Source organism: Bombyx mandarina, chromosome 05, assembly GCF_030267445.1.
Source record: "Bombyx mandarina strain Sakado chromosome 05, ASM3026744v2".
Taxonomy (NCBI): Eukaryota; Metazoa; Arthropoda; class Insecta; order Lepidoptera; family Bombycidae; genus Bombyx; species Bombyx mandarina.
Genome location: NC_143212.1, coordinates 5,086,151 through 5,106,083, shown reverse-complemented (window position 1 = coordinate 5,106,083; position 19,933 = coordinate 5,086,151). Strand labels below are relative to the sequence as shown.

The 19,933-nt window shown below is 42.9% G+C and overlaps 3 protein-coding genes across 8 annotated transcripts; 1 reads left to right on the top strand and 2 right to left on the bottom strand.

The window, feature by feature from the left end:
• Positions 1-4,289: 4,289 nt before the first annotated feature.
• Acadvl (Acyl-CoA dehydrogenase very long chain) lies at positions 4,290-9,218 on the bottom strand. 2 transcript variants are annotated; one of them, XM_028171755.2, is made up of 6 exons: positions 8,950-9,218; positions 5,955-6,482; positions 5,740-5,881; positions 5,246-5,668; positions 5,013-5,181; positions 4,290-4,926 (listed from the first exon to the last, which is right to left on the bottom strand). In XM_028171755.2, the coding sequence occupies exons 1-6, from the start codon at positions 9,024-9,026 to the stop codon at positions 4,388-4,390; spliced, it is 1,878 nt and encodes a 625-aa protein (XP_028027556.2). In that variant the 5' UTR covers positions 9,027-9,218; the 3' UTR covers positions 4,290-4,387. The 2 variants fall into 2 exon arrangements, with proteins under 2 accessions (XP_028027556.2, XP_028027557.2); XM_028171756.2 differs by lacking the exon at positions 8,950-9,218 and adding an exon at positions 7,892-8,000.
• A 1,060-nt stretch (positions 9,219-10,278) lies between these two features.
• Positions 10,279-14,578, top strand: Hydr1 (abhydrolase domain containing Hydr1). 2 transcript variants are annotated; one of them, XM_089727567.1, is made up of 4 exons: positions 10,279-10,502; positions 10,587-10,678; positions 11,148-11,358; positions 12,694-14,578. In XM_089727567.1, exons 1-4 carry the CDS (start codon positions 10,398-10,400, stop codon positions 13,393-13,395), a joined length of 1,110 nt encoding a protein of 369 aa, XP_089583693.1. In that variant the 5' UTR covers positions 10,279-10,397; the 3' UTR covers positions 13,396-14,578. The 2 variants fall into 2 exon arrangements, with proteins under 2 accessions (XP_089583693.1, XP_089583692.1); XM_089727566.1 differs by having other exon boundaries at positions 10,281-10,502; positions 10,587-10,756.
• LOC114241044 (uncharacterized) lies at positions 14,247-19,639 on the bottom strand. 4 transcript variants are annotated; one of them, XM_089727569.1, is made up of 5 exons: positions 19,188-19,604; positions 18,921-19,105; positions 15,553-15,826; positions 14,881-14,901; positions 14,247-14,850 (listed from the first exon to the last, which is right to left on the bottom strand). In XM_089727569.1, the coding sequence occupies exons 1-5, from the start codon at positions 19,261-19,263 to the stop codon at positions 14,690-14,692; spliced, it is 717 nt and encodes a 238-aa protein (XP_089583695.1). In that variant the 5' UTR covers positions 19,264-19,604; the 3' UTR covers positions 14,247-14,689. The 4 variants fall into 4 exon arrangements, with proteins under 4 accessions (XP_089583695.1, XP_089583694.1, XP_028027562.2 ...); XM_089727568.1 differs by having other exon boundaries at positions 14,247-14,901; positions 19,188-19,278; positions 19,312-19,450; XM_028171761.2 differs by having other exon boundaries at positions 14,247-14,901; positions 19,188-19,639.
• Between the last annotated feature and the right edge of the window lie 294 nt (positions 19,640-19,933).

Below are 19,933 nucleotides of genomic sequence, written 5' to 3'. Positions count from 1 at the left end.
ACGGCCCACCTGATGGTGAGTGGTTACCGTCGCCCATGGACTTCAGCAATGCCGGAGGCAGAGCCAAGCCGCTGCCTACCGCAGTGTGAGCAACTCTCCGGTTTGAGCCCCGTGAGCTCACCTATACACGCTAGGGTAAGCTCATATAGCCTCTCAAGGCTATCAGCATAGGTAGGAAAAAAAAAGTCTTCTCATTCCGTCTCAGACAGTCAGCCTTTTTGTATGTCCTTCCGTGTCAGACAGTCAGTCCGTCTCAGTCTGTTAGTGTCAGTAAGTCTGCCAGTCGGTCAGTTGAAACAAAACTGTCGGTTTACCCTGTCATTGTGAAAATTATGTGTTGAGAGTTTCAATAATTATTATTCAAAAGGTTTCATTGGCTATTATTGCAATAAACTGTGTTCTACCGAATACGAGTGATGACGGAAACTACCGCTCAGCCATCGCTGGCGCTCCGTCATATATATATTTATTTTATTGCTTAGATGGGTGGACGAGCTCACAGCCCACCTGGTGTTAAGTGGTTACTAGAGTCCATAGACATCTACAACGTAAATGCGCCACCCACCTTGAGATATAAGTTCTAAGGTCTCAAGTATAGTTACAACGGCTGCCCCACCCTTCAAACCGAAACACATTACTGCTCCACGGCAGAAATAGGCAAGGTGGTGGTACCTACCCGCGCGGACTCTCAAGAGTTCCTACCACCCGTAAAAAAAGAATGCTTTATTTTAGAACAAATTTGGTTAACATAAAAAGGTTCGAGTGAGCAAAACCTTAAAATATAAACATATGCTATCGCGGACTTTTTTTTTGAACTTTGAAAGGGGAACAATTCTGTCATACATTATTCTAGCGAAACTTAGATTGGTTTTAAAACATTCTTTAATAATGCTCCTCTCGTATTGGTCTTAGCGTGATATTATTATAGCCTGGATGTATATTAAATATATTATGTATGTGAATAATAAAAATCTTACATTTATATCCGTTGTCTGGTACCTGTAACACAAGTTCTTTTCGAACTTATCACGGGACCAGTTAACGTGGCGGTTAAAAAAAATATATATATATTGATATTGATTGGATATATTGCCTATCGCCTTCCTCAACAAATGGGCTATCTAAAACTGAAATATTTTTTTTAAATCGGACCATTAGCTCCTGAGATTAGCGCGTTCAACCAAACAAACAAAATCTTCAGCCTTATAATATTAGTATAGATTATTTATCTTTTTTTCCTGAACGGCCGGTTCTGAAGCTTCTCAACAACGAAGCGCCCGCCGTGTCAAATTCTATCTTTAGTATTTAATAAAATATATATCGGCGCAACACTGCTATTTATTTAACTAATATTAATTAAAAATAACTTTCCTATATGTTAAAATTATTGGTAAACTGTTCCAACAGTTGTTTATGACGGCATTCACGAGAACTACCTCGACTTTTCTACTATAAATACGAGTGACTATTGTCGCACAAACACCTATCACCTATCCTATACGCCCTCTACACTAATGACATCCCCACCCTGGAGGGTCATCTTCGGGCGTGGGAGGACGTGAAGTTGGCCTTGTTCGCAAACGACTCGGCCTACTTCTCGTTCTCCCCGTTCCCCTCTGCAGCCATCATGAGGATGCAGAGGCTTTTGGATTTACTGCCCCAGTGGCTGGACCGTTGGAGAGTCTTGGTCAATGTGGGAAAGACCGCGGCCTTACTCTACGGTCCGGTCCGTATCAGAGTCGTCCCAAAGATACTCAGTCTCCGAGGTGTGAATGTCGAGTTCAGAACCGGTATCTCGGATGCGACATCAACCGCTCCTTGAGTCAACCGAGTCATCGATCGGCAGACTCGCGCGGCCAAATTCCTGTTGCGGCCGGTACTTGCGTCCGGGCTTCCGACCAGAACCAAACTCGCCATTTATAAGACATAAGTCCGTTCCCGCTTCACATACGCTGCTGCGGCCTGGTATTACTTGCTGTCGCCGTCCCAGCGATCTAGGCTGCAGACCCAGCAGTCTTTCCCTCCGTACTACCGTCGGGGCCGGGCGGTACGTCAAAAATAACGCCATCGCCCGGGACCTAGGTGTGGAGTCGCTCAGGGAGTTCGTGACTAGGCTCGCTCGTAATATGTACGAGCGAGCCGAAAACGGCCCCCATGAGCATCTCCACAACATAGCCCCGCTGCACGACAGACCACCCATGGCACGGCGTTGCCGCGGGAGCTATTGGTACCCCGGACGATCGTTCGGAGTTAAAACTCCTCGCGGGCTTGGCTCTTCTTCTTCTTTTTCTCCACCTTATCCCACTATGTGGGGTCGGCACAGCTAATTTTTCTCTTCCATTCTCTTCTATCAGCCGTCATCTCAACACTCACTCCTCTCTCTCTCATATCGTCATTCACACACTCCATCCATGTCTTCTTCGGTCGACCTCTTCCCCCTCTACCTTGCACTACCATTTCCATACATCTCCTAGTCACATGCATCTTCTCTCTACGCATCACATGTCCATACCACGCTAACAGTCTGCTCCTTAATTTGTTGTTTACCGGGGCCACTTTCAAACTTCCTCTGATATACTCATTCTTTATCTTATCCATTCTTGTCACTCCACACATCCATCTCAACATTCGCATCTCTGCCGCATGCACTCCTCTTTCATGCTTAACTTTGGCTTGGCTCTGCCCCTGGCATTGCTGAAGTCCATGGGCGACGGTAACCACTCACCCTCAGGTGGTCGGTATGCTCGTCTGCCTACAAGGGCAATAAAAAAAACGATAAATTCTTATTCAGAGTTTATAATTTCAAGTTCCTATAATTAAGATTTTTTTTAAATTCAATTTGATCTCCCGCCCTCACCGGTCGACTACTGATCAACTATCAATCGATCAGTGATCCCCGCCAGGTGTCACCACTCATCCAGCAAACATCACGTAGTAGGGATGAGGACGAAGCCGGTCTCCTGTCTTACTCACTATACATTTTTCAGCCATGTTTTTTTGGTTTTATTTGTGTATCAATAGTATGTTCCGTAGGTCTGAGAATCGGCTACTATCTATTTTTCATACCTCTAAGTGATAAGGGTTGTCCACCCCAAAGATTTATTTTTTATTTTTATTTTTTGGATAAGATTTTTTTGGTTATAATGAAGTATTATGTGAATGAATGAGCTTTTTTTTCTACACCAGAATTTCCCTAGAAATCTTATTTAAGGCAACCCAACGTTTGCCGGGTCAGCTAGTAATATATAATAATAATAGGAATAAAGTTGTTTAGCACATTAATATGTCGGTGCAACGTCACAATTTAGTTAATTAAAAATAGTTAACTGTATCTTTAATGTTACGCATATCAACGACTGTTTAAGACGGTATTTAAGAGAATTCATGACTAAGCTACCCGCACTTTCTACTATAAATAGGAGTGACTATTGTCGCACAAAAAACCACTTCGACAAAGCGGCACGACACGAGAACTCTCTCATCGTGGCCGCCGGTAACTACATTCCCGATCCTGCGGACAGAATGGAAAGCAGTCGACGTCGCCCAAAACACGTCATTTCGGATCCTCCCGATCCACTAACGGTGCTTTTAGGTACCTCAAGCACCGGTCATCGTAAATCGAGTAAATGAACCCTCAGACACAGCCCACTGAGTTTCTCGCCGGATTTTTTCAGTGGGTGGCGTTTCCAATCCGGCGGTAGATTCTGCTCTGCACGGCTCTTGCTAGGGCTCGTGTTAGCCACGTCGTCAGGTTTGAGCCCCGTGAGCTCACCTACTAGTTAAGGTTACGCTGGAATGGCCTCTCAAGGCTCTCAGCTCAGGTAGAAAAAAAAAGCACAAAACATCCAGACTGGCGCAGCCGGCTGAGGCAGAGCTCTCTGTTGTTATCGTTTTGCATTTCAAATGCAATGAATGGAATTTGTTGCAAAAGTGAGTCACTATGGAAGGCAATGATAATGATGAAGAGAATGGCATCATCAACGCTGACGTTATTATTTTAAAAACGCCACGGAACCAGATTATCCGTCATATATTTTTTAATTCGTGCTAGAGAATCATTTTAGAAAATATTTGTATTTTTTTGAGTCTCGCTTTTTGGATTATTGAATTGTTCATATTTTTTTCAATTGCGTATGTGTAAATGTGTTCAGAGGGTAGTTTTATTTATTAACAGTTATTATTTCTATCCAAACTTATTTTTGTCTAGAAAGAGCTAGACAATAAATAAGAATTTCAAGAAATAACAGTATCACAGTCAATGGCTTTTTTTGATATACGAAACAAGATAATCTTTGCGAAATGTGTATATTTTTCTATAAAATAAATAAATTAACTATAATTATATTACACGTATATTATATATACAGGTTGGGACAGAGCAGCGCGGTCACAAGTAGAGCGGGTTGGGACACAGCTGGCCGCCCTGGTCGGCCACGTCGCGGCCCAGCGCGCCGAGCCGCTGGAAGTGCGCCTGGGAGCGCGCGTCCCGGGTGGCGGCCAGCTGCGCCGGGATGCGGCCCAGCGCCTCCTCGGCCCACGCGGCGGCCAGGCGCAGCTCGTGCGCGGCGCCGGGCAGCGAGCGGCGCGCGGCGCGGGAGGCGCGGGACAGCACGGCGGCCGACGTGTACGCGTCCACGGCCGCGCCCGCCAGCCGGTTGAGCACGCACTGCTGCTCCACCACGCCGCGCCCGTGCTTCAGCAGCACCGCCTCCACGGCGCGCCCGTGCTCGCCCACCAGCTTGCCCAGCTCGGCCGCCGCGCCCCGCAGCTCGGGCGCCACGAGCGAGCTCAAGTCCGCCCCGCGCGCCAGCCCCACGGCGGCCGTGGCGCGCCGCCCGGCCTCCGAGAATATGAGCCCGAGATGTGCGGTCGGGTTCTTGAAGGCTCGCTGGAGCTCCTGGAGATGAGATCCGGCGAACTGGATTCCTGTTGACGAAAACGACCCATTTTAGTAGCGTCCATCGCAGAGCAGCAACTCTACGCTCGGCGAACGTCTCAGCGAGCGGCCTCACCCGTGAGCGCCACGAACAGACGCAGGATGTCGTTGGTGCCTTCGAAGATGCGGAAGATGCGGAGATCGCGCAGCACGCGCTCCAGCCCCGTCGCCTTCATGTAGCCCATCCCGCCGAGGATCTGGATGGCTTCATCGACGACTGTCCACGCGCTGTCCGAAGCGAAAACCTACAACCCAAAAAAAATATACAGAGCCGTCAGAAGGGAGGGCGGCGGCGGCCCGGAGACGCACCTTCGAGATGGCCGCCTCCAGGTGGTAGTCCTGCGCGCCGGAGTCCATGTTGCCGGAGACCATGTAGGCGAGCGCCTCGGTGGCGTACTGCAGCATGGCCATGCGGGCCAGCTTCTCCTGCACGGCGCCGAACTCGGCCAGGTGCTTCCCGAACTGCACGCGCGTGGCGGCGTGCTGCGCGGCCTGCGCGATGGCGGCGCGCTGCGTGCCGGCCAGCGCGGCCGCCATGCCGAAGCGCCCGTTGTTGAGGATGTTCATGGCGACCTTGAACCCGTTCCCGACGCCGCCCAGCACGTTCTCGACGGGCACGCGCACGTCCTCGTAGTACACCTCCGTGGTGTTGGAGCACTTGATGCCCATCTTGTTCTCGGGCGGGCCGGACGACACGCCGCCGAACGACCTCTCCACGATGAACGCCGTCACCTGCGCAGAGCGACCGCTCAGTTCACGCTTGCAACACTTCTGCGTTCCTCATCGGAAGATTCACACGTTACCTTATCAACGGTCTTTCCGTCCTTCTCGATAGGAGTTTGTGCGAAAACCGTCATAATCTCTGCGATACCGCCGTTGCTGATCCAGATCTTCGAACCATTTAGGATGAAATGTTTGCCGTCGGGCGCCAGCACGGCTCGAGTCCTGCGACAGGAGAAGGTTGTGAACGAAATGCGAACAGACGACGGGCGACCGACGAGTCAGTCTTTACACTTACTTGATAGAACCGGCGTCTGAACCGGAAGAAGGTTCGGTGAGGCAGAAGGCGGCATACTCGCCGGAAGTGACGCGCGGCAGGTAATGCTCTTTCTGCTGCGGATTGCCGAACAGCAAGATTCCCTTGAAGCCGATGGACTGATGCGCCCCGAGCGTGATGCCGACGCCGAGGTCGTGGGCCCCGACCACCTCGACGAGCCGCGCGTACTGCGTGTTGGACAGCCCCAGGCCGCCGAGCTCCCCCGGCACCTGCAGCCCGAACGCGCCGAGATCCCACAGTCCGGCGACGGTACCCTCCTCAATCTTTGAATTCTCATCATTCTTAGCGGGGTCATTTACTTCTTGAAAGAATTTCTCGACTGGCGGCACGAGCTCTTGTAGCATTTGACGTTGGTCATCGGAAAGTGGTTCCGGAAAAGGGAACACCTGTGTAGGTTCAAATCGGCCACGGAAAAGATTCAGAGTGAAAGAGGCACTCTGTCTAGGTCCGCTTCGAGCTTGCGCTTCTGATGCGGCAGATCGAGCTCCGCTGCAAACATTTTTTTTCGTTTTTATTTGTATTACAATCCTATCAAAAATGTCGGACTTACTACAAATTAATGTTTATAATCCAAAGAGTAATAGTGAAATCGCTTTCAATATTATTGTTTGACAGTATGTACGCACAACATTTCCACGTATCAAAAACGCGTTCAGTCATGTTACATTGACGCATATTCACCATAATGGGCAATAGACCTAAATGGACAGATGGTCACAACCAACCCAATGTGTTTATTAAAAACTTCACCCTAAGGTCATTACAGCCTACCATCCACCTTGAGAAATGAAAATGAAATATCAATATGGTATAAAAAAAAAAACATTGTTTTTAGTGAAAGTCCCATAAAATGCCTACTTGATAAACCTAAATTTTTTATTTTAAAGGATAGTTGGTATATTATTATGCTCAAATATATTAATCAAAATTAGTAAATAGTGTTACTAATATGATATGAGACTGTAATTTTAAATAAATTAGTATATATAATAATAGTTATAATTGAAACTAATTTTACATAATTGCTACATATTACATGTACAGTATTTACACATGGCAATAATACGTCACAGGATTCTACAGACAGATTGGCCTCGAATAGCACTACTCCATCTCTTACTGTGGGTATAGCAAAAGAAAACTAAAGGATGAACTAGATATTGGGCACCTACAGTTTCCAAATACAATATTCGCATACTGTTACCAACAGAAGATGTTACAGGTTGGTTACAAACATTGTAAGAACTGCTACTGTAAAGCAATCATGTGTTCGGGTTTGAAGGAAAAATGTGTCAAATTAATTTCTTAGTGTTATCTCGAGAGAATATTTCAAAATGAAATAACTTTTCATGACATTGTAATAATATACAACCTGACAATAGATGGCAGCATGTGTATCATTTATATAACATTATTTATGTATAAAGTTTGGACTAACTAAATTTAATGAATACAAATAAAAGTATTTATTTCTCAATTGGGAATTGTCGTGGCCTAAAGGATAAGACCTCCGGTGCATTCCTATCTAGCGATGCAACGGTGTTCGAATCCTGCAGACGGGTACCAGTTATTCTAATGAAATACGTACTTAACAAATGTTCACAATCAACTTCCACCGTGAAGGAATAATAAAAATCAAACTCCAGTAACCACTTAACACCAGGTGGGCTGTGAGCTCGTCCACCCATGTAAGCAATAAAAAAAAAGAATTATGTTAGATATAACTGCTTAGATAAACATAAAGAAAAAAGTTTTACTTTGTACTACTTAGACCCGGCACGACTTTTTATAACATAGAAAGGCCCTCAATTGTAAAAGGTGACTAAATGACAATTAATATAAAATTTTACTTTCTAAAAATATCAATCCCAACAGATTTAGTAAATGTTAATAATTACTGTATAATATAATCCATTTTTCTTTTTACAGTACAAGAAGTAGTTTTTTCCTTTTTACTGGAACCACTGTGTTCCTCTAAAGCAGGGGCTCCCAAACTTATTTTTTCTGCTGGATAAATTCAGAATAAATTATTTTTTAGCGCCCCCATTTTTTGCCCCACTTTATAACCACTATAGTGAGAGCTCAGTCGATGTCTAGGAGTCCTCATAGATGAAATTACAAATTGCCTCATTAGCCTCTACACAATGCCCCCATCTTTTTGCTGGATGTCTTACCACCCCCGTTAGGCCTGCAGAGCCCACAAAGGAGCATTATCGCCCACTTTGGTAAAGGCTGCTCTAAAGTGTGTTTCCACTCACCTCCATAATATTTCCTAAGTGCTATGACATGCCTTTATTAAAATGATGTTTGAGAAGTGTAAGCCAGGGTGGGTGTAAGCTAGAGGTTCAGTCACTGATGCTATTGACAAAAGTCATTGCTAATGTTCTAAACAATAATTGCTAATCATAACGAGGTAAACCATAAGCCTTCAAAGGCCAATAAAATTAAAAAGAATAAACAACAAACTTTAAAAAAATTCAAATTAAATCAAATAACTAAACAAATCTGATAACAATTTTAAGTCTCTTATTTATTGTTGTCAGAAGAGGAACTCCAATTAAAGGAGTTTTACTCTACATTTTAATTGTATAAGAACAACCTGTCTTACAATTGATGACATTGTGTCAGACAGGAGCTCCATTGAACCCAGTTAGTAGTCTAGTTGGTGATGATAGTCTATCATATTGAAACAGCACTCTTGTTACAGCCCATGCATCATGCTTATCCCTGAAAATGGTATCTAGAATTAAAATATAAACGTTTAGTAATTAGGAATTGTTCTGAATACAAACAGCTTCGGTTTACCCGTGCATTACCTAATTCATTCAGTTGTTGATGCTGTCCTACATTCCGACCATGGTACAAAGTCCAAGGTAAGAATGTTATTCGACATGAAGAGCAAAGTCCAGGGTTATCAATTCCTCTGGAAAAACCACGACAAGACGTTAAGACTCACCTGCAAAGCGGAACCACCGCAGTCGTTTTGGGGACGAGGCAGCGACCGCCACACAGGACCAGCTTGGCACCTTTCATTGTGTTTATTACAAAAAACTTTCAGTGACAGAAGAAATAATCCGTTTTCATAAATTCTGCAATTGCATTCTAAATCGAAACGCAAACTTTGGTATCACTATATTTCTAATTAATTTATAATGTTTAAAGTTTGGGAACAAAGTTAAAAGATTATAGTGAGAGGGTCGAGTCGAGAGGTTTTTTTTAAGGGATTTTATGACCTGGTAACTAAGACCTTTAAGTCATGTCTTATTTTAATTTATGTTCTTATTTTTATTAAAAATGATAATATGGAGTGAAATTAAATGAAATAATATTAAATGAAATGAAGATGATTAATTTGAGACATTAATCAACTGGGATGAAATTAAATGAGATGAGATGATATGGGATGAAATATAATCTCAATAAAATGGTGGTCATTTACTGAGATTTTTTCAGTGGACTTTTGGAGGATCCCGAGAAGTTACGTCCAGCAGCTTTGTTTCATTATCCCATATTTGTGTACTTTCACAGCTATAAAATAGTTAATAAACCACTGCTATTACACATTCAAGCCTGAAGAAACACTAAATAGAAAAAATAAAACAAATCACACAACTTCACTCCTCGCGTTCCCGCCAAAAAGTCCTCGCAGTTCGTAGGTATAATATTAAGCATAGATTACACCCTTCTTGATATTAAATCATAAATCACAGTTGCCAGATGGGGGGGATTCCCTGCAAATTCGGGGTGTTTTTTCGACCTTGGGGGGGAAATTCGGGGGGAAAGATTCTTTGGGGGGACATTCGGGGGGAAAAAGTTAGTTGGGAGAAATTTCGGAGGTTTTTTGAGTATCGATTTGCAATGACTATTAGAATAATTATAGTCTACTATACTATTCACAAGTCAATATTATAAAGGACAAATTATGCAACCAAATAGCAATAGAAACTGCCGAAGCGGTTTTCAGGATTCGATTTTCACTGCCAAATAGATGCATAAATTTTGTTCCCACATCGGACATGTTAAATATCTTTAACTTCGAAAACGAGTATGCTTTAAATAATAATAACGAAAGTGAATATGATCGTGATAATTGTATAGAGATGGTTGAAGTTATAGGGATAGCTTGATTAAAAAATAAAAGAATCCTTTTGGTTTTTTATTTCTTCTTTAATATAAGTAAAAACTGTTTTGGGGTTTTTTTTTCTTCAAAAAGCATATTTTCGGGGGGTTTTCGAAAAAGTTGGAGGGAAATTCACACGGTCATCTGGCAACACTGTCATAAATGTATAGTCTATACTTCGTAGTTCGTACGCAATGCAGAAATAGTGTTTTTATTTTACCATTTTGAACTCTTCCTATTTTTTTTGTTTTATTTTTATTTATTTAAGTCTTATTTCTTCCATTATGCTCAATCTATTGGTGTATATTCTCGAAGCGAAGAAAGAGATGCTCGTTGGTTTTTCTGTATCGCTATTGTATATAACCTATTATCTTGTGGAAGTGGTCAAGGTAAAGTCAATTGTATAGCTTGCGAATCACGATGAGGTAAGGTACTGCTATCTATAACGGGTGAGTTAAATATTCGTGTTACAGCGGCCGGAGTTGGTGTGTGGTGCCGGTGAGTTCCGACGAGTGCTGGAAGAGCGCGTGCCGGTTCTGCAGGCGCGATACTGGCCGACGCCGTGGTGCGTAGAGTCGCGCATGCAGACCGTGCTAGGCTCAGTATTACGTTCACTGTTTTTACCGCCCCTGGAGTACCAGAGGTACCAGCATACTATTTTTTGTATTATATTTTGCAAAAATTAAACCCCAAGAAATGCACCTTTGCACCGTATTATGTTAATATTAATTCCAATGATGGGTAAAGTACCATATTTTAATATATTTTTGTAATTAATCTATTTGAAAATCAAATTCAAAATAAATTGGGATAAAAGGGTAAGAAGATAAGGGAGGTACAAGGTGTTTTAATGCTTGATAAACCACATTAAATTATGATTTAAAATTATTCAAAATTCTAGACTTGTTACCCTCTTAATTCTAAAATACAAAATTTAAAGCAAATTCTAGGAAGCAATATCTCAAAATAAGCTACATAGTGTATTGTTTGAATACTGCTTTAGTAGCTCTCTTACTCAACATTGAAGTTCACAGGGAAGTGTTAACACTTTCGGATGGTGGACAAGTGGCCTTGGACTGGGCTAATACAGGCCAGGGGCAGGCTCGGGGAGTGCTGCTCGTGCTGCCTGGTCTTACGGGTTCAGTGCATGCAGACTATGTGCGATGCCTTGCTGCAGCTGCTCGGGACCTGCGTCTTGATACTGTTGTCTACAATAATCGTGGACTCGGTGGACTGCCATTGACGGTTAGCAATTTGATGTTTTATTGAATTGAAGTGCTAATAAGCCACTTAGTGTTAAATGGGTGTTGGAGCTCATAGACATTAATATGTCACCCCCTTCAGATTGATGGTGTCTCTCTCAATTGTATAGTGATTATGCAAATTATCCAAATTATCATATTTGCAACACAGTGTTGTTCATTGTGGAAGTCATTTGTGAACATAGGTAGTATAATAGGTTGGGGAAAAGTTTCTTCACATTTTTTAAGAAAATTTACAACAAATTGATATAGTTTATTTACATTTAACTAAAGTATGTAGGTACCATTTTGTTTGATAACTTTTTGCCATCTTGTAGGTAGGGCACAGATAACCCCCCAATAGATACCACATTATTCAACATTTGTTTCAATTCGACTTCACCAAATTTTGAGGTAAGCATGAGGGGCGGGGGACAGTCAAGTGTGCTGTGATTGGATATTTCAAAGACAAACTTTAGACAAAGACAACTATTGTAATTTATATGATGAGTGAAAGGGACATTTCAAAAAGACATCAAGGGGTGCTTTGATATTATTACTTTTCACATTTCATCACAAGTATAAGTTGAACTCTGGTTTATTTGAATTACCTTAATGTAATAAAAGTACAGACAAGTAACAGTAGTTACTGATGAAGTGTTATGCCATGTTTTTGATAACCAGATGTCTTAGATGACTTGCCACACCATTTTATTGCACAGGAAGCCATTTATAATATTATTTGAATTTAAAACTATAATATCTTTAAATATTAGCAAGAACTCGGCGTGCTTACGGGTCTTAAACTTGGTCAACACTGATGTGATTCTTAGCGTCACTTTATATACTAGCTAAATCACTAATGTGCTGTGAACATTTGTGGCCCTGTATGTGGAATCTATTGGGGGTTATCTGTGAGGTAGGGACATGATCCTATTGCTATAGTAACTTCGGGGTTTCTGATCAAAATACATGAATCATTTAACTTTACCCTAAGTGAACGATGCACAGACGGCCCCCACTCTCTCGCCGAGAGCTCACGACCCGTGCCGATTACTGTACATTCATACGTATGCGCTTCGCTTCCGGTGGGTAGCCCATCATTGTCAATGTTTCATTATTAAAGTTAAGCCTTAAAGTTTTTAAAGTTGAGGGACTGGAATATTTACAAAAAAACTACAATTAAACTTATTGTTAGAACTTTTCACGTTACACACGGACTAGCGGAGAACTTGTAGCTCCTTTCACTACAGACAGCAGATTTACAAAATGTGTCCATACGAAAATGAGTACCTAGAAATTCTAGAAAGTTAGCGGATAAAAATTAGTGGTCGTGCAGACGCCGCGGCTGTACTGCGCGCTGAGCCACGAGGACCTCGCCGAGGTGGTGAGGTGGGTGCGCGAGAGGCGCGGCGCCGCCCAGCCGCTGCTCGCCGTGGGCGTGTCCCTGGGCGGCCTCATCCTCGCGCACTACCTGGCCGCGCACGGAGCCGCTGCCGCCGTGGACGCCGCGCTAGCCGTGTCGGCGCCGCTGGACGTGGAGGCGGGCGCGGCCAGCATGGAGCGCGGCGCCAACCGGCTGCTGTCGCGGCACATGGCGCGCAACCTGCGGGCCGCCGTGCGCGCGCACGCCGCTCTGCGCGCCGACTGGGCGGCGGTGGGCGCGGCGCGGTCGGTGCGCGAGTTCGACGCGGCCTTCACGGCGCGACACTTCGGGTTCTCGTCGGCCGAGGAGTACTACCGCGCGGCCACGCTGCGCGACAAGCTGCGGCGGGTGCGGGCGCCGCTGCTGTGCCTGTGCGCCGCCGACGACCCGTTCCAGCCGCGCGCGGCGCTGCCGGCGGAAGAGGCGGCTCGGAGCGGCCGCGTGGCGCTGGTCGTGCCTCACCGAGGAGGCCACATCGGGTTCCTGGAGGGCTGGTGGCCGGCACAAGAGGCTCGCTCGCAGTACATCTCGCGAGTGGCGCGCCAGTATTTCTCTGCATTATTGGACCGTCCTGATCTTCTTCTGTCTTCGTCAAAACAAACGGCCGTCTCCTAACGGCGGCACCGAGAGAAAGCGTTCTTTGAAAACTATAGTCACATATACAAGCGGTTACCCGGTGTGCACAATGTTGTCCCGGACGACACGGGGGTCACTCTCAGTCGTATTTCAAGTTTTATATTCTTAAAAGAGCAGATGGTTTTCTTTGTTAATAAAAACCATTATTAATGTAAGATGAAAGACATGGCACCCGGGAAATCATAGAACGCTAATCAAAGAGCTTTTCTAAAGGAATTGATAGAAAACTGATAATTATAAATTAAGCAATATTTGTTTTCGGTTGTACAGGCAAGGATGTTTACTTGCAATGCATTTACTATGATACTTGAGAATCTATCTCTAGCGGTGCGGACCGCGGGCTCCCAATGCGAGCAAGAAGCCCGATGTATTCGTGTTAATGCCGCGTGCCGGGGCACAATTTTTCCCAAGAAGCTACACTCTGTCCATGAAAGAATGACTCTGTTTAATGAGAACGCTATCCACGAAATTGTCCGTTCGGCGCTCGTGACGTCACCACGCCCGCCCCACTATACAGGACGCACACGCTCCCTGCCTGTGCTTTGCACGCCATGTAACCGAATTAAAAATATGCTGATGCAACTACAAGTAAATATCTGTACTTGTCTAACAAAACGGAGCATTGCATTTTATGTAAATTTAGTTTTGTACAACAATCCCTTCGATAGGGACGTAACTTGTATTATTGTATCCCCGCCGCGCGTGTTTATTGTTATTACTGATTTGTATTTTAGAGTGAGTCTACAGTGAGATCGATACAGTCGTTCCAGAACGTTCCGTCTGATTGTTGTTTGTTGACGCGGTGCTGCGGTACAGACGAGTGAAACTCGTTGTTAGTGTTGTTAAGTTTGCCTTTATTGTACACGCAGTACTTGTGAACATTATTGTCTAGTTCTACGGAAACTTACATTTTATTTATTTAATGTAGAATTATTATTTAGCACAATATGTTATGAATCAATGAAGGCTGTGCGCGTGCTACTTGTCTGCAGCCTCGCTTTAATCCAGCCCTCACTTGTAAATAATTAATTATTATAACGAAAGAAGTTGTATACATGTTGGGGTTTATATGGTGCTGAAGTAACTCGTTAACTTGTGTTCTGTGCACGGAACCAACCTAGCTCCACGACTGCACTTAATATATTATTATATTTTTACAAAACTTAGTTTCATTTCAACACTAAATTTTAATATCGAAAACACATCTAAACATAATAATTTATCTGAACAGCGAGTAGAATGTCTCCTCTTCATACAAGAAGTAATGTAAAGTTCACAGAAGGCGCAGCGCCCGCATGAGTCGCTCGGCCCTGGCGACGCGGAGCTGGCGGGGCGCAGCGCCGGCCTCCCGCGCGCAGGCCCAGGCCGCCGCCCACACCCACTCCTCTGCCTCTGAGCCCTCTGCATCTGAGCCCTCCGCATCCGAGCCCTCCGCATCCGAGCCCTCCGCATCCGAGCCCTCCGATGAAGACACCGTTCCGAGTCCTGCATCAAGACAAAGTATCTTGAAAACCGAGAAACAGTTGTAAAACCTCAATGCTTGTCTATGTATCTATCTTCTATCTATACATATAAAAATGAATTGCTGTTCGTTAGTCTCGCTAAAACTCGAGAACAGCTGGACCGATTTGGCTAATTTTGGTCTTGAATTATTTGTGGAAGTCCAGAGAAGGTTTCAAAGGTAAATAAATATGAAAATGCTCGGAATTAAAGAAAAATAACAATTTTGTTTTCCCTTTGATGTGTCGGATGGATTCCTTTTGTTTGTTTTAAAATTATTTTATACAAAAGTTTAGGTCTTTAATTTATCGATTGAGGCACTACGAAGTCTGCCGGGTCAGCTAGTTATAATATAAAAATATGAAAGTATTGATTAATGACCAATTAAAAGCTTTTACAATTGATTAGATTATTATTTAACCGTCAACATCTTTTTTGATGCCAACATTGCAAAAAAATCATAGACAAATAAATGTTTCTAAAATAAATGCGAATCTACGTACGTGCAAACCTATTTTATTATTATTGTAATGAATTAATTTCACTGGCTCACTATTTTGTATGAGAAATCTCGGTTTCCCAGTCAATTCCCCAGATATTTCTACGCTCATACAAAGTGTGTAACGAAGCACATACGAGCGGGTCCGGGGGGCTGGTCCCCGGGGCGGACGAGGCCGCGCCACGTGTGCGCGTGCAGGGCGGCCCTGACCCTCGCGATGCCCACGTCGTCCTCCTCCGGGGGGTCGACTCCCGCGGCGGGGGGCGGCGGGTGCAGCAAGGGGACCAGCTCGGCGCGGTGCGTGACGGTCCACGAGTGCAGCGGCGGGGGGTAGTGGTCACAGTGGGCGGCCACCACGCACACCTCTGCCGACACGCCCGCCGCGCGCCGCTGCGGCACGTCGGCTGTACACTGCATGTCGCATTTTAATATATTATCAGTTTGGGAATTATTCAAAGACTTGAAAATAGGGGTTACAGTATCAAATTGTCGCTTTATATCGGATCAAGGACCTTTTTATTGATTAAAATGCCTAAATAGTCATGACTGTGGCTTATTTGGAATGAAGATTCACTACAGAAGAATCGGCAAAACTCAGGGGTTACTCTTTTCCAAATATATAGTGACATATCATTAGCCGGATCCACACCGGACGATCCAAAATGGATCGGCGATCCCGCGATCCAAGATCGTGATGCGTGGAGCGTGAATCGTTCTAGGTTGATCCAACAGCAATTTTTGCGATACTGACTGGCTGCTCCAACGCGCTCCTGCCGATTCATACTGAATCAGTTGAATTTTGTCTTGCTATGGAGTCATACGTGCAACTACGGCGACGAATAGCCGTAGCAGCAACAGGCTACATTTTACTTGTATATTTACGGCAAAAATTACGAAAACGAAAAAGATAGTATTGAGTTAAAACAATTTAAAAAAAACGGTTGGAATATGGGACTCGACTTTACAAAGAGTTAATTGATGATGGAGCTGAAGCTAATTTTGACGAATTTTAAATAAATTTAATTTAATTTTCTGCCAGGAATCTTCTCTTACACCTCTATTTGTGTAATCGGTATCATTAGGATCCCATAAACAATTATTCTCCCTATATAGGGAAATTAAACGGATACATTGCGAATTATCCATATCGGCGGATCACGCGATTTTAATTCATAACCGTCCAGATCGCGCGCGCTAAGAGACTGAGGCCCCTTTGTGCGTGACCAAAAAACCGATAACAAATGGATAGCGCGCGGCACTTCTACACTTCATAGCTCCTCTTCACAATCGGCCATGATGGGCGATTATAGAAACTCACGATAGTGTAGAGGGAATAAATGTCTGTGATCGGCCATCATCGCGTATGATTATGCGCAATAGGCGTTGTGTCGGTAGATCAAAATAATTATGGCCCATGATTGTGTGCGTGTCCACACCGTCGCCGATTAGTCAGTACTTAGTTGTCTCGAATGTGTGTCAGTTATCTCGACTACAAAGCTATGGTTGCGTGGACCTTGTTGTGTTCCGATTGATAGCCACCATCCACCACCTTCTCTTCCTTCATCTAGTTTTAACGATTCTTTCGCGCAAATTAGCTAAATGATTATATGAGCTAACTAAAAGTATTGCCGCAGCCGCAATCTCCTCGATTTTCATCTTCAATACCTAGACGTCTTAATATCAGTAGACAATCAGTAATCAGTAAATGAACGTTCACGATTGTGTGGAGAGTTGCCCGATCATGGCGGTCATGATGGACCATCATTTGTTGGCCCATGATGGACGATTGTGAAGAAAAGCCGTCACGCTCCATGCCGCGCGCGATCAGAGCGCTTTGGATCATCCGGTGTGGATCCGGCTATTGATCACTCATTACTTGATCCTACAGATACGGACAGAAGTACAAATTGACCAAAATTTAAAGTTGTAGGTATAGGACGGAGGAAAGAGCTTCCACCGAGCGGGTGATATTTGCTCGGTAGACCGACGGTCCGAATGTTGTTGTTCGGAACTTGTATATATGCGAGCTTATCTTGAAAATGTCGTAAGCGAGATTCAGGCATCTGTCAAACATCTTGCGTTGTAATGATGGCTACCGCCACAAGCATTAGTTGTGAAACCCAAATATTCTATTAGTTTCCTTGAAAACGGACATTTGTCTTTATTGAGTCATTATCGTGTTTTCTTAATGTGATCATCTCTAAGAGTTGTGCCATCTCCTGTGCTGTTCTACTATTAACCATGTCGTCATTGATCAGTGCACTAGGACATAATCTGTGCCATCCAGTAATGCTGTTATTAGATGTTGGATCATGTCAGGTAAAACTTTAAGGTCGAAAGCAAGCCAATATACAGTGTAGAGACCATTCATGTGTTTTAATGTTAGATGTGCTGTTTCATCAGTGACAACCATCTGAGTATAAGCATGATCAAGATCTAACATTGAGCAGATTTTACCTCCAGAGATTCATCACCAGCATAATTAATACTCTTTCTTTTATTGTTCTTCTTTCATATAATATATTTTTTCAATGTTATGTTTTTTCTTACAATAACTTGCCTTAATATATAGAGGCTCTCCACCGTGTCAGTCTCCGCAGCAACACAGTTCAAAATTAGGTTTGACATTGATCACATTCACTTTCATACGTTCAGCTTGTGACATCAGCACCTCACCCTGTGCTATAGTAAATGTGTCTGAACTAGTGCCCTAAATCATGTGCACATCATTTTCCATTGTCTACGATGATAAGATAGCATGTACTGTATCTTCATATGAAAGTTGTTCTTTCTTCAACTATTCATACTAGAGCTATGGTCACTCATGCCACACTCCAGTTTATCACGTAAGCATTTGTTCTTAATCACTACAATTCCATCTCATGCTAATTCTTCAGGCAGCAATATAATCAGAATCCAATTCATTTGGTGACTGGTTTTGTGTGTAGAAAAAAATTTACAAATCCAAATTTGTTAATTTTTTTTTATTCTGTTCGCCTCAAAACAATATTTTAGCCTGTCAATATAAGCCATGTTACTATTTAACTAGGGTCCAATTTCAGATTGAGTTCTAGGATTTTCACTAATTTACATTTTATATTTTTATTTTACAATTGTGACCACTTGGTTGTGAATCTTGAGCTTGGAATATTTGATTTGAATGATGGTGCCCGCTTGGAATATTTGATTTGAATGATGGTGCCCAACATTAATAAGCTAACAGTCAATAAGCATTGGGAATCAAAATGTTGATGAATAGGCAATTGATCAAGAAGAGATTGCAATAGAAAAGCCAATTATCAGGCTAGTGGTTGATAAAGTGTTAAGAGATAGTATTTATAAAAATGAATATTGTCTTGCAGTACCCAGTAGCTTGGCTGAGCCTCTTGCATAGTTTTATCTAGAAGAAACTGTAACCCCTTATTTATATTAAAAAAAAAATTTGACATAATTTTTGTTATTAATTATTTGACATAATAATGTAGTTATTTGGGTTATTAATTACTTCATCCTGTGTGAGGTAGATGAGATGACCCTCGATTAGGTGTGGATTAACATGCAGTGGTTCTCCATCAAGCCGTGTGTGAACTCGCACATCTGCCCTGTAGTACTTGTTCACTATCCTCCACACTGGGTCCAATGCGTCGCTTTGCTCCTGATGCACATCTGTTCCTTCGTTGTCTATTAGCTCTAAAACAACACTGTGGCATGATTTCCTTCCTCGCACAGGTAGTACCTACGTAGTTACCAAAAACTCAAAAGCCATACATACCTGATACAATGTAATCAGCGGCAATTTTGTTTTCAGCACTGACTAAGAGTATCGGCAAATTACTGAACTTCCACATGTTTAACTACTTGAATTTAAGTATTAATAAAGCAGTTTGAAAAGGAACGTTCACTCACACACTCACTCGATATTTTTTACTTATTTTATGGACACTATTGCGATTTGCGAATGTCCTTTTACTTTATTCTTTTGAGAATTTACGTTATTTTTTATTTGATTTTATTTATATGATATATATGAATATAGATATATGAAATCTTTCCAGTTTATCTACGTAATACAAAGTACCTATATTTCGTTGATAAAGACATGGTCTCAAGTATATTAAGTGTATAATCTATGGACATGGTGCAACAATAAATAGCATTGACCATAGATTATACACTTATGGCATTGACCATTGATATTGATAGTATGTAGTAGTAACCGTACCTTTTTTTTATCTCTTTGATAGTTGCATAGACCTATATAGTAGGTTTGAAAGATGCAAGTGAGCCATAAAGCAAGAATAATTGTTAATGGCTAGTTAATCAAAGAAATGAATTAAGAGAATAGCTATTGTTTATTTTATGTAACCAATGTAAATGTATTACTAATCATATTAGCGCGACTTTGAATGAAGATTTTTTTTTTTTTTTTTTTTTTTTTTCCTACCTAAGCTGAGAGCCTTGAGAGGCTATGTCAGCGTAACCCTAACTTTTGTAGGTGAGCTCACGGGGCTCAAACCT

Coding starts and splice junctions, on each gene's coding strand:
- LOC114241044 (XM_028171761.2), bottom strand. CDS start 19,263: ATGTGGAAGTTCAGTAATTTGCCGATACTCTTAGTCAGTGCTGAAAAC. Junction 19,106..19,187: donor CGCTGATTACATTGTATCAG/GTATGTATGGCT, acceptor GTGTTGTTTTAG/AGCTAATAGACAACGAAGGA. Junction 15,827..18,920: donor TCTACCTCACACAGGATGAA/GTAATTAATAAC, acceptor TGCGACATGCAG/TGTACAGCCGACGTGCCGCA.
- Acadvl (XM_028171755.2), bottom strand. CDS start 9,026: ATGAAAGGTGCCAAGCTGGTCCTGTGTGGCGGTCGCTGCCTCGTCCCC. Junction 6,483..8,949: donor GCGGTGGTTCCGCTTTGCAG/GTGAGTCTTAAC, acceptor AAATGTTTGCAG/CGGAGCTCGATCTGCCGCAT. Junction 5,669..5,739: donor ACGGAAAGACCGTTGATAAG/GTAACGTGTGAA, acceptor CGCTCTGCGCAG/GTGACGGCGTTCATCGTGGA.
- Hydr1 (XM_089727566.1), top strand. CDS start 10,398: ATGCTCAATCTATTGGTGTATATTCTCGAAGCGAAGAAAGAGATGCTC. Junction 10,503..10,586: donor ATCTTGTGGAAGTGGTCAAG/GTAAAGTCAATT, acceptor TTCGTGTTACAG/CGGCCGGAGTTGGTGTGTGG. Junction 10,757..11,147: donor CCGCCCCTGGAGTACCAGAG/GTACCAGCATAC, acceptor TGAAGTTCACAG/GGAAGTGTTAACACTTTCGG.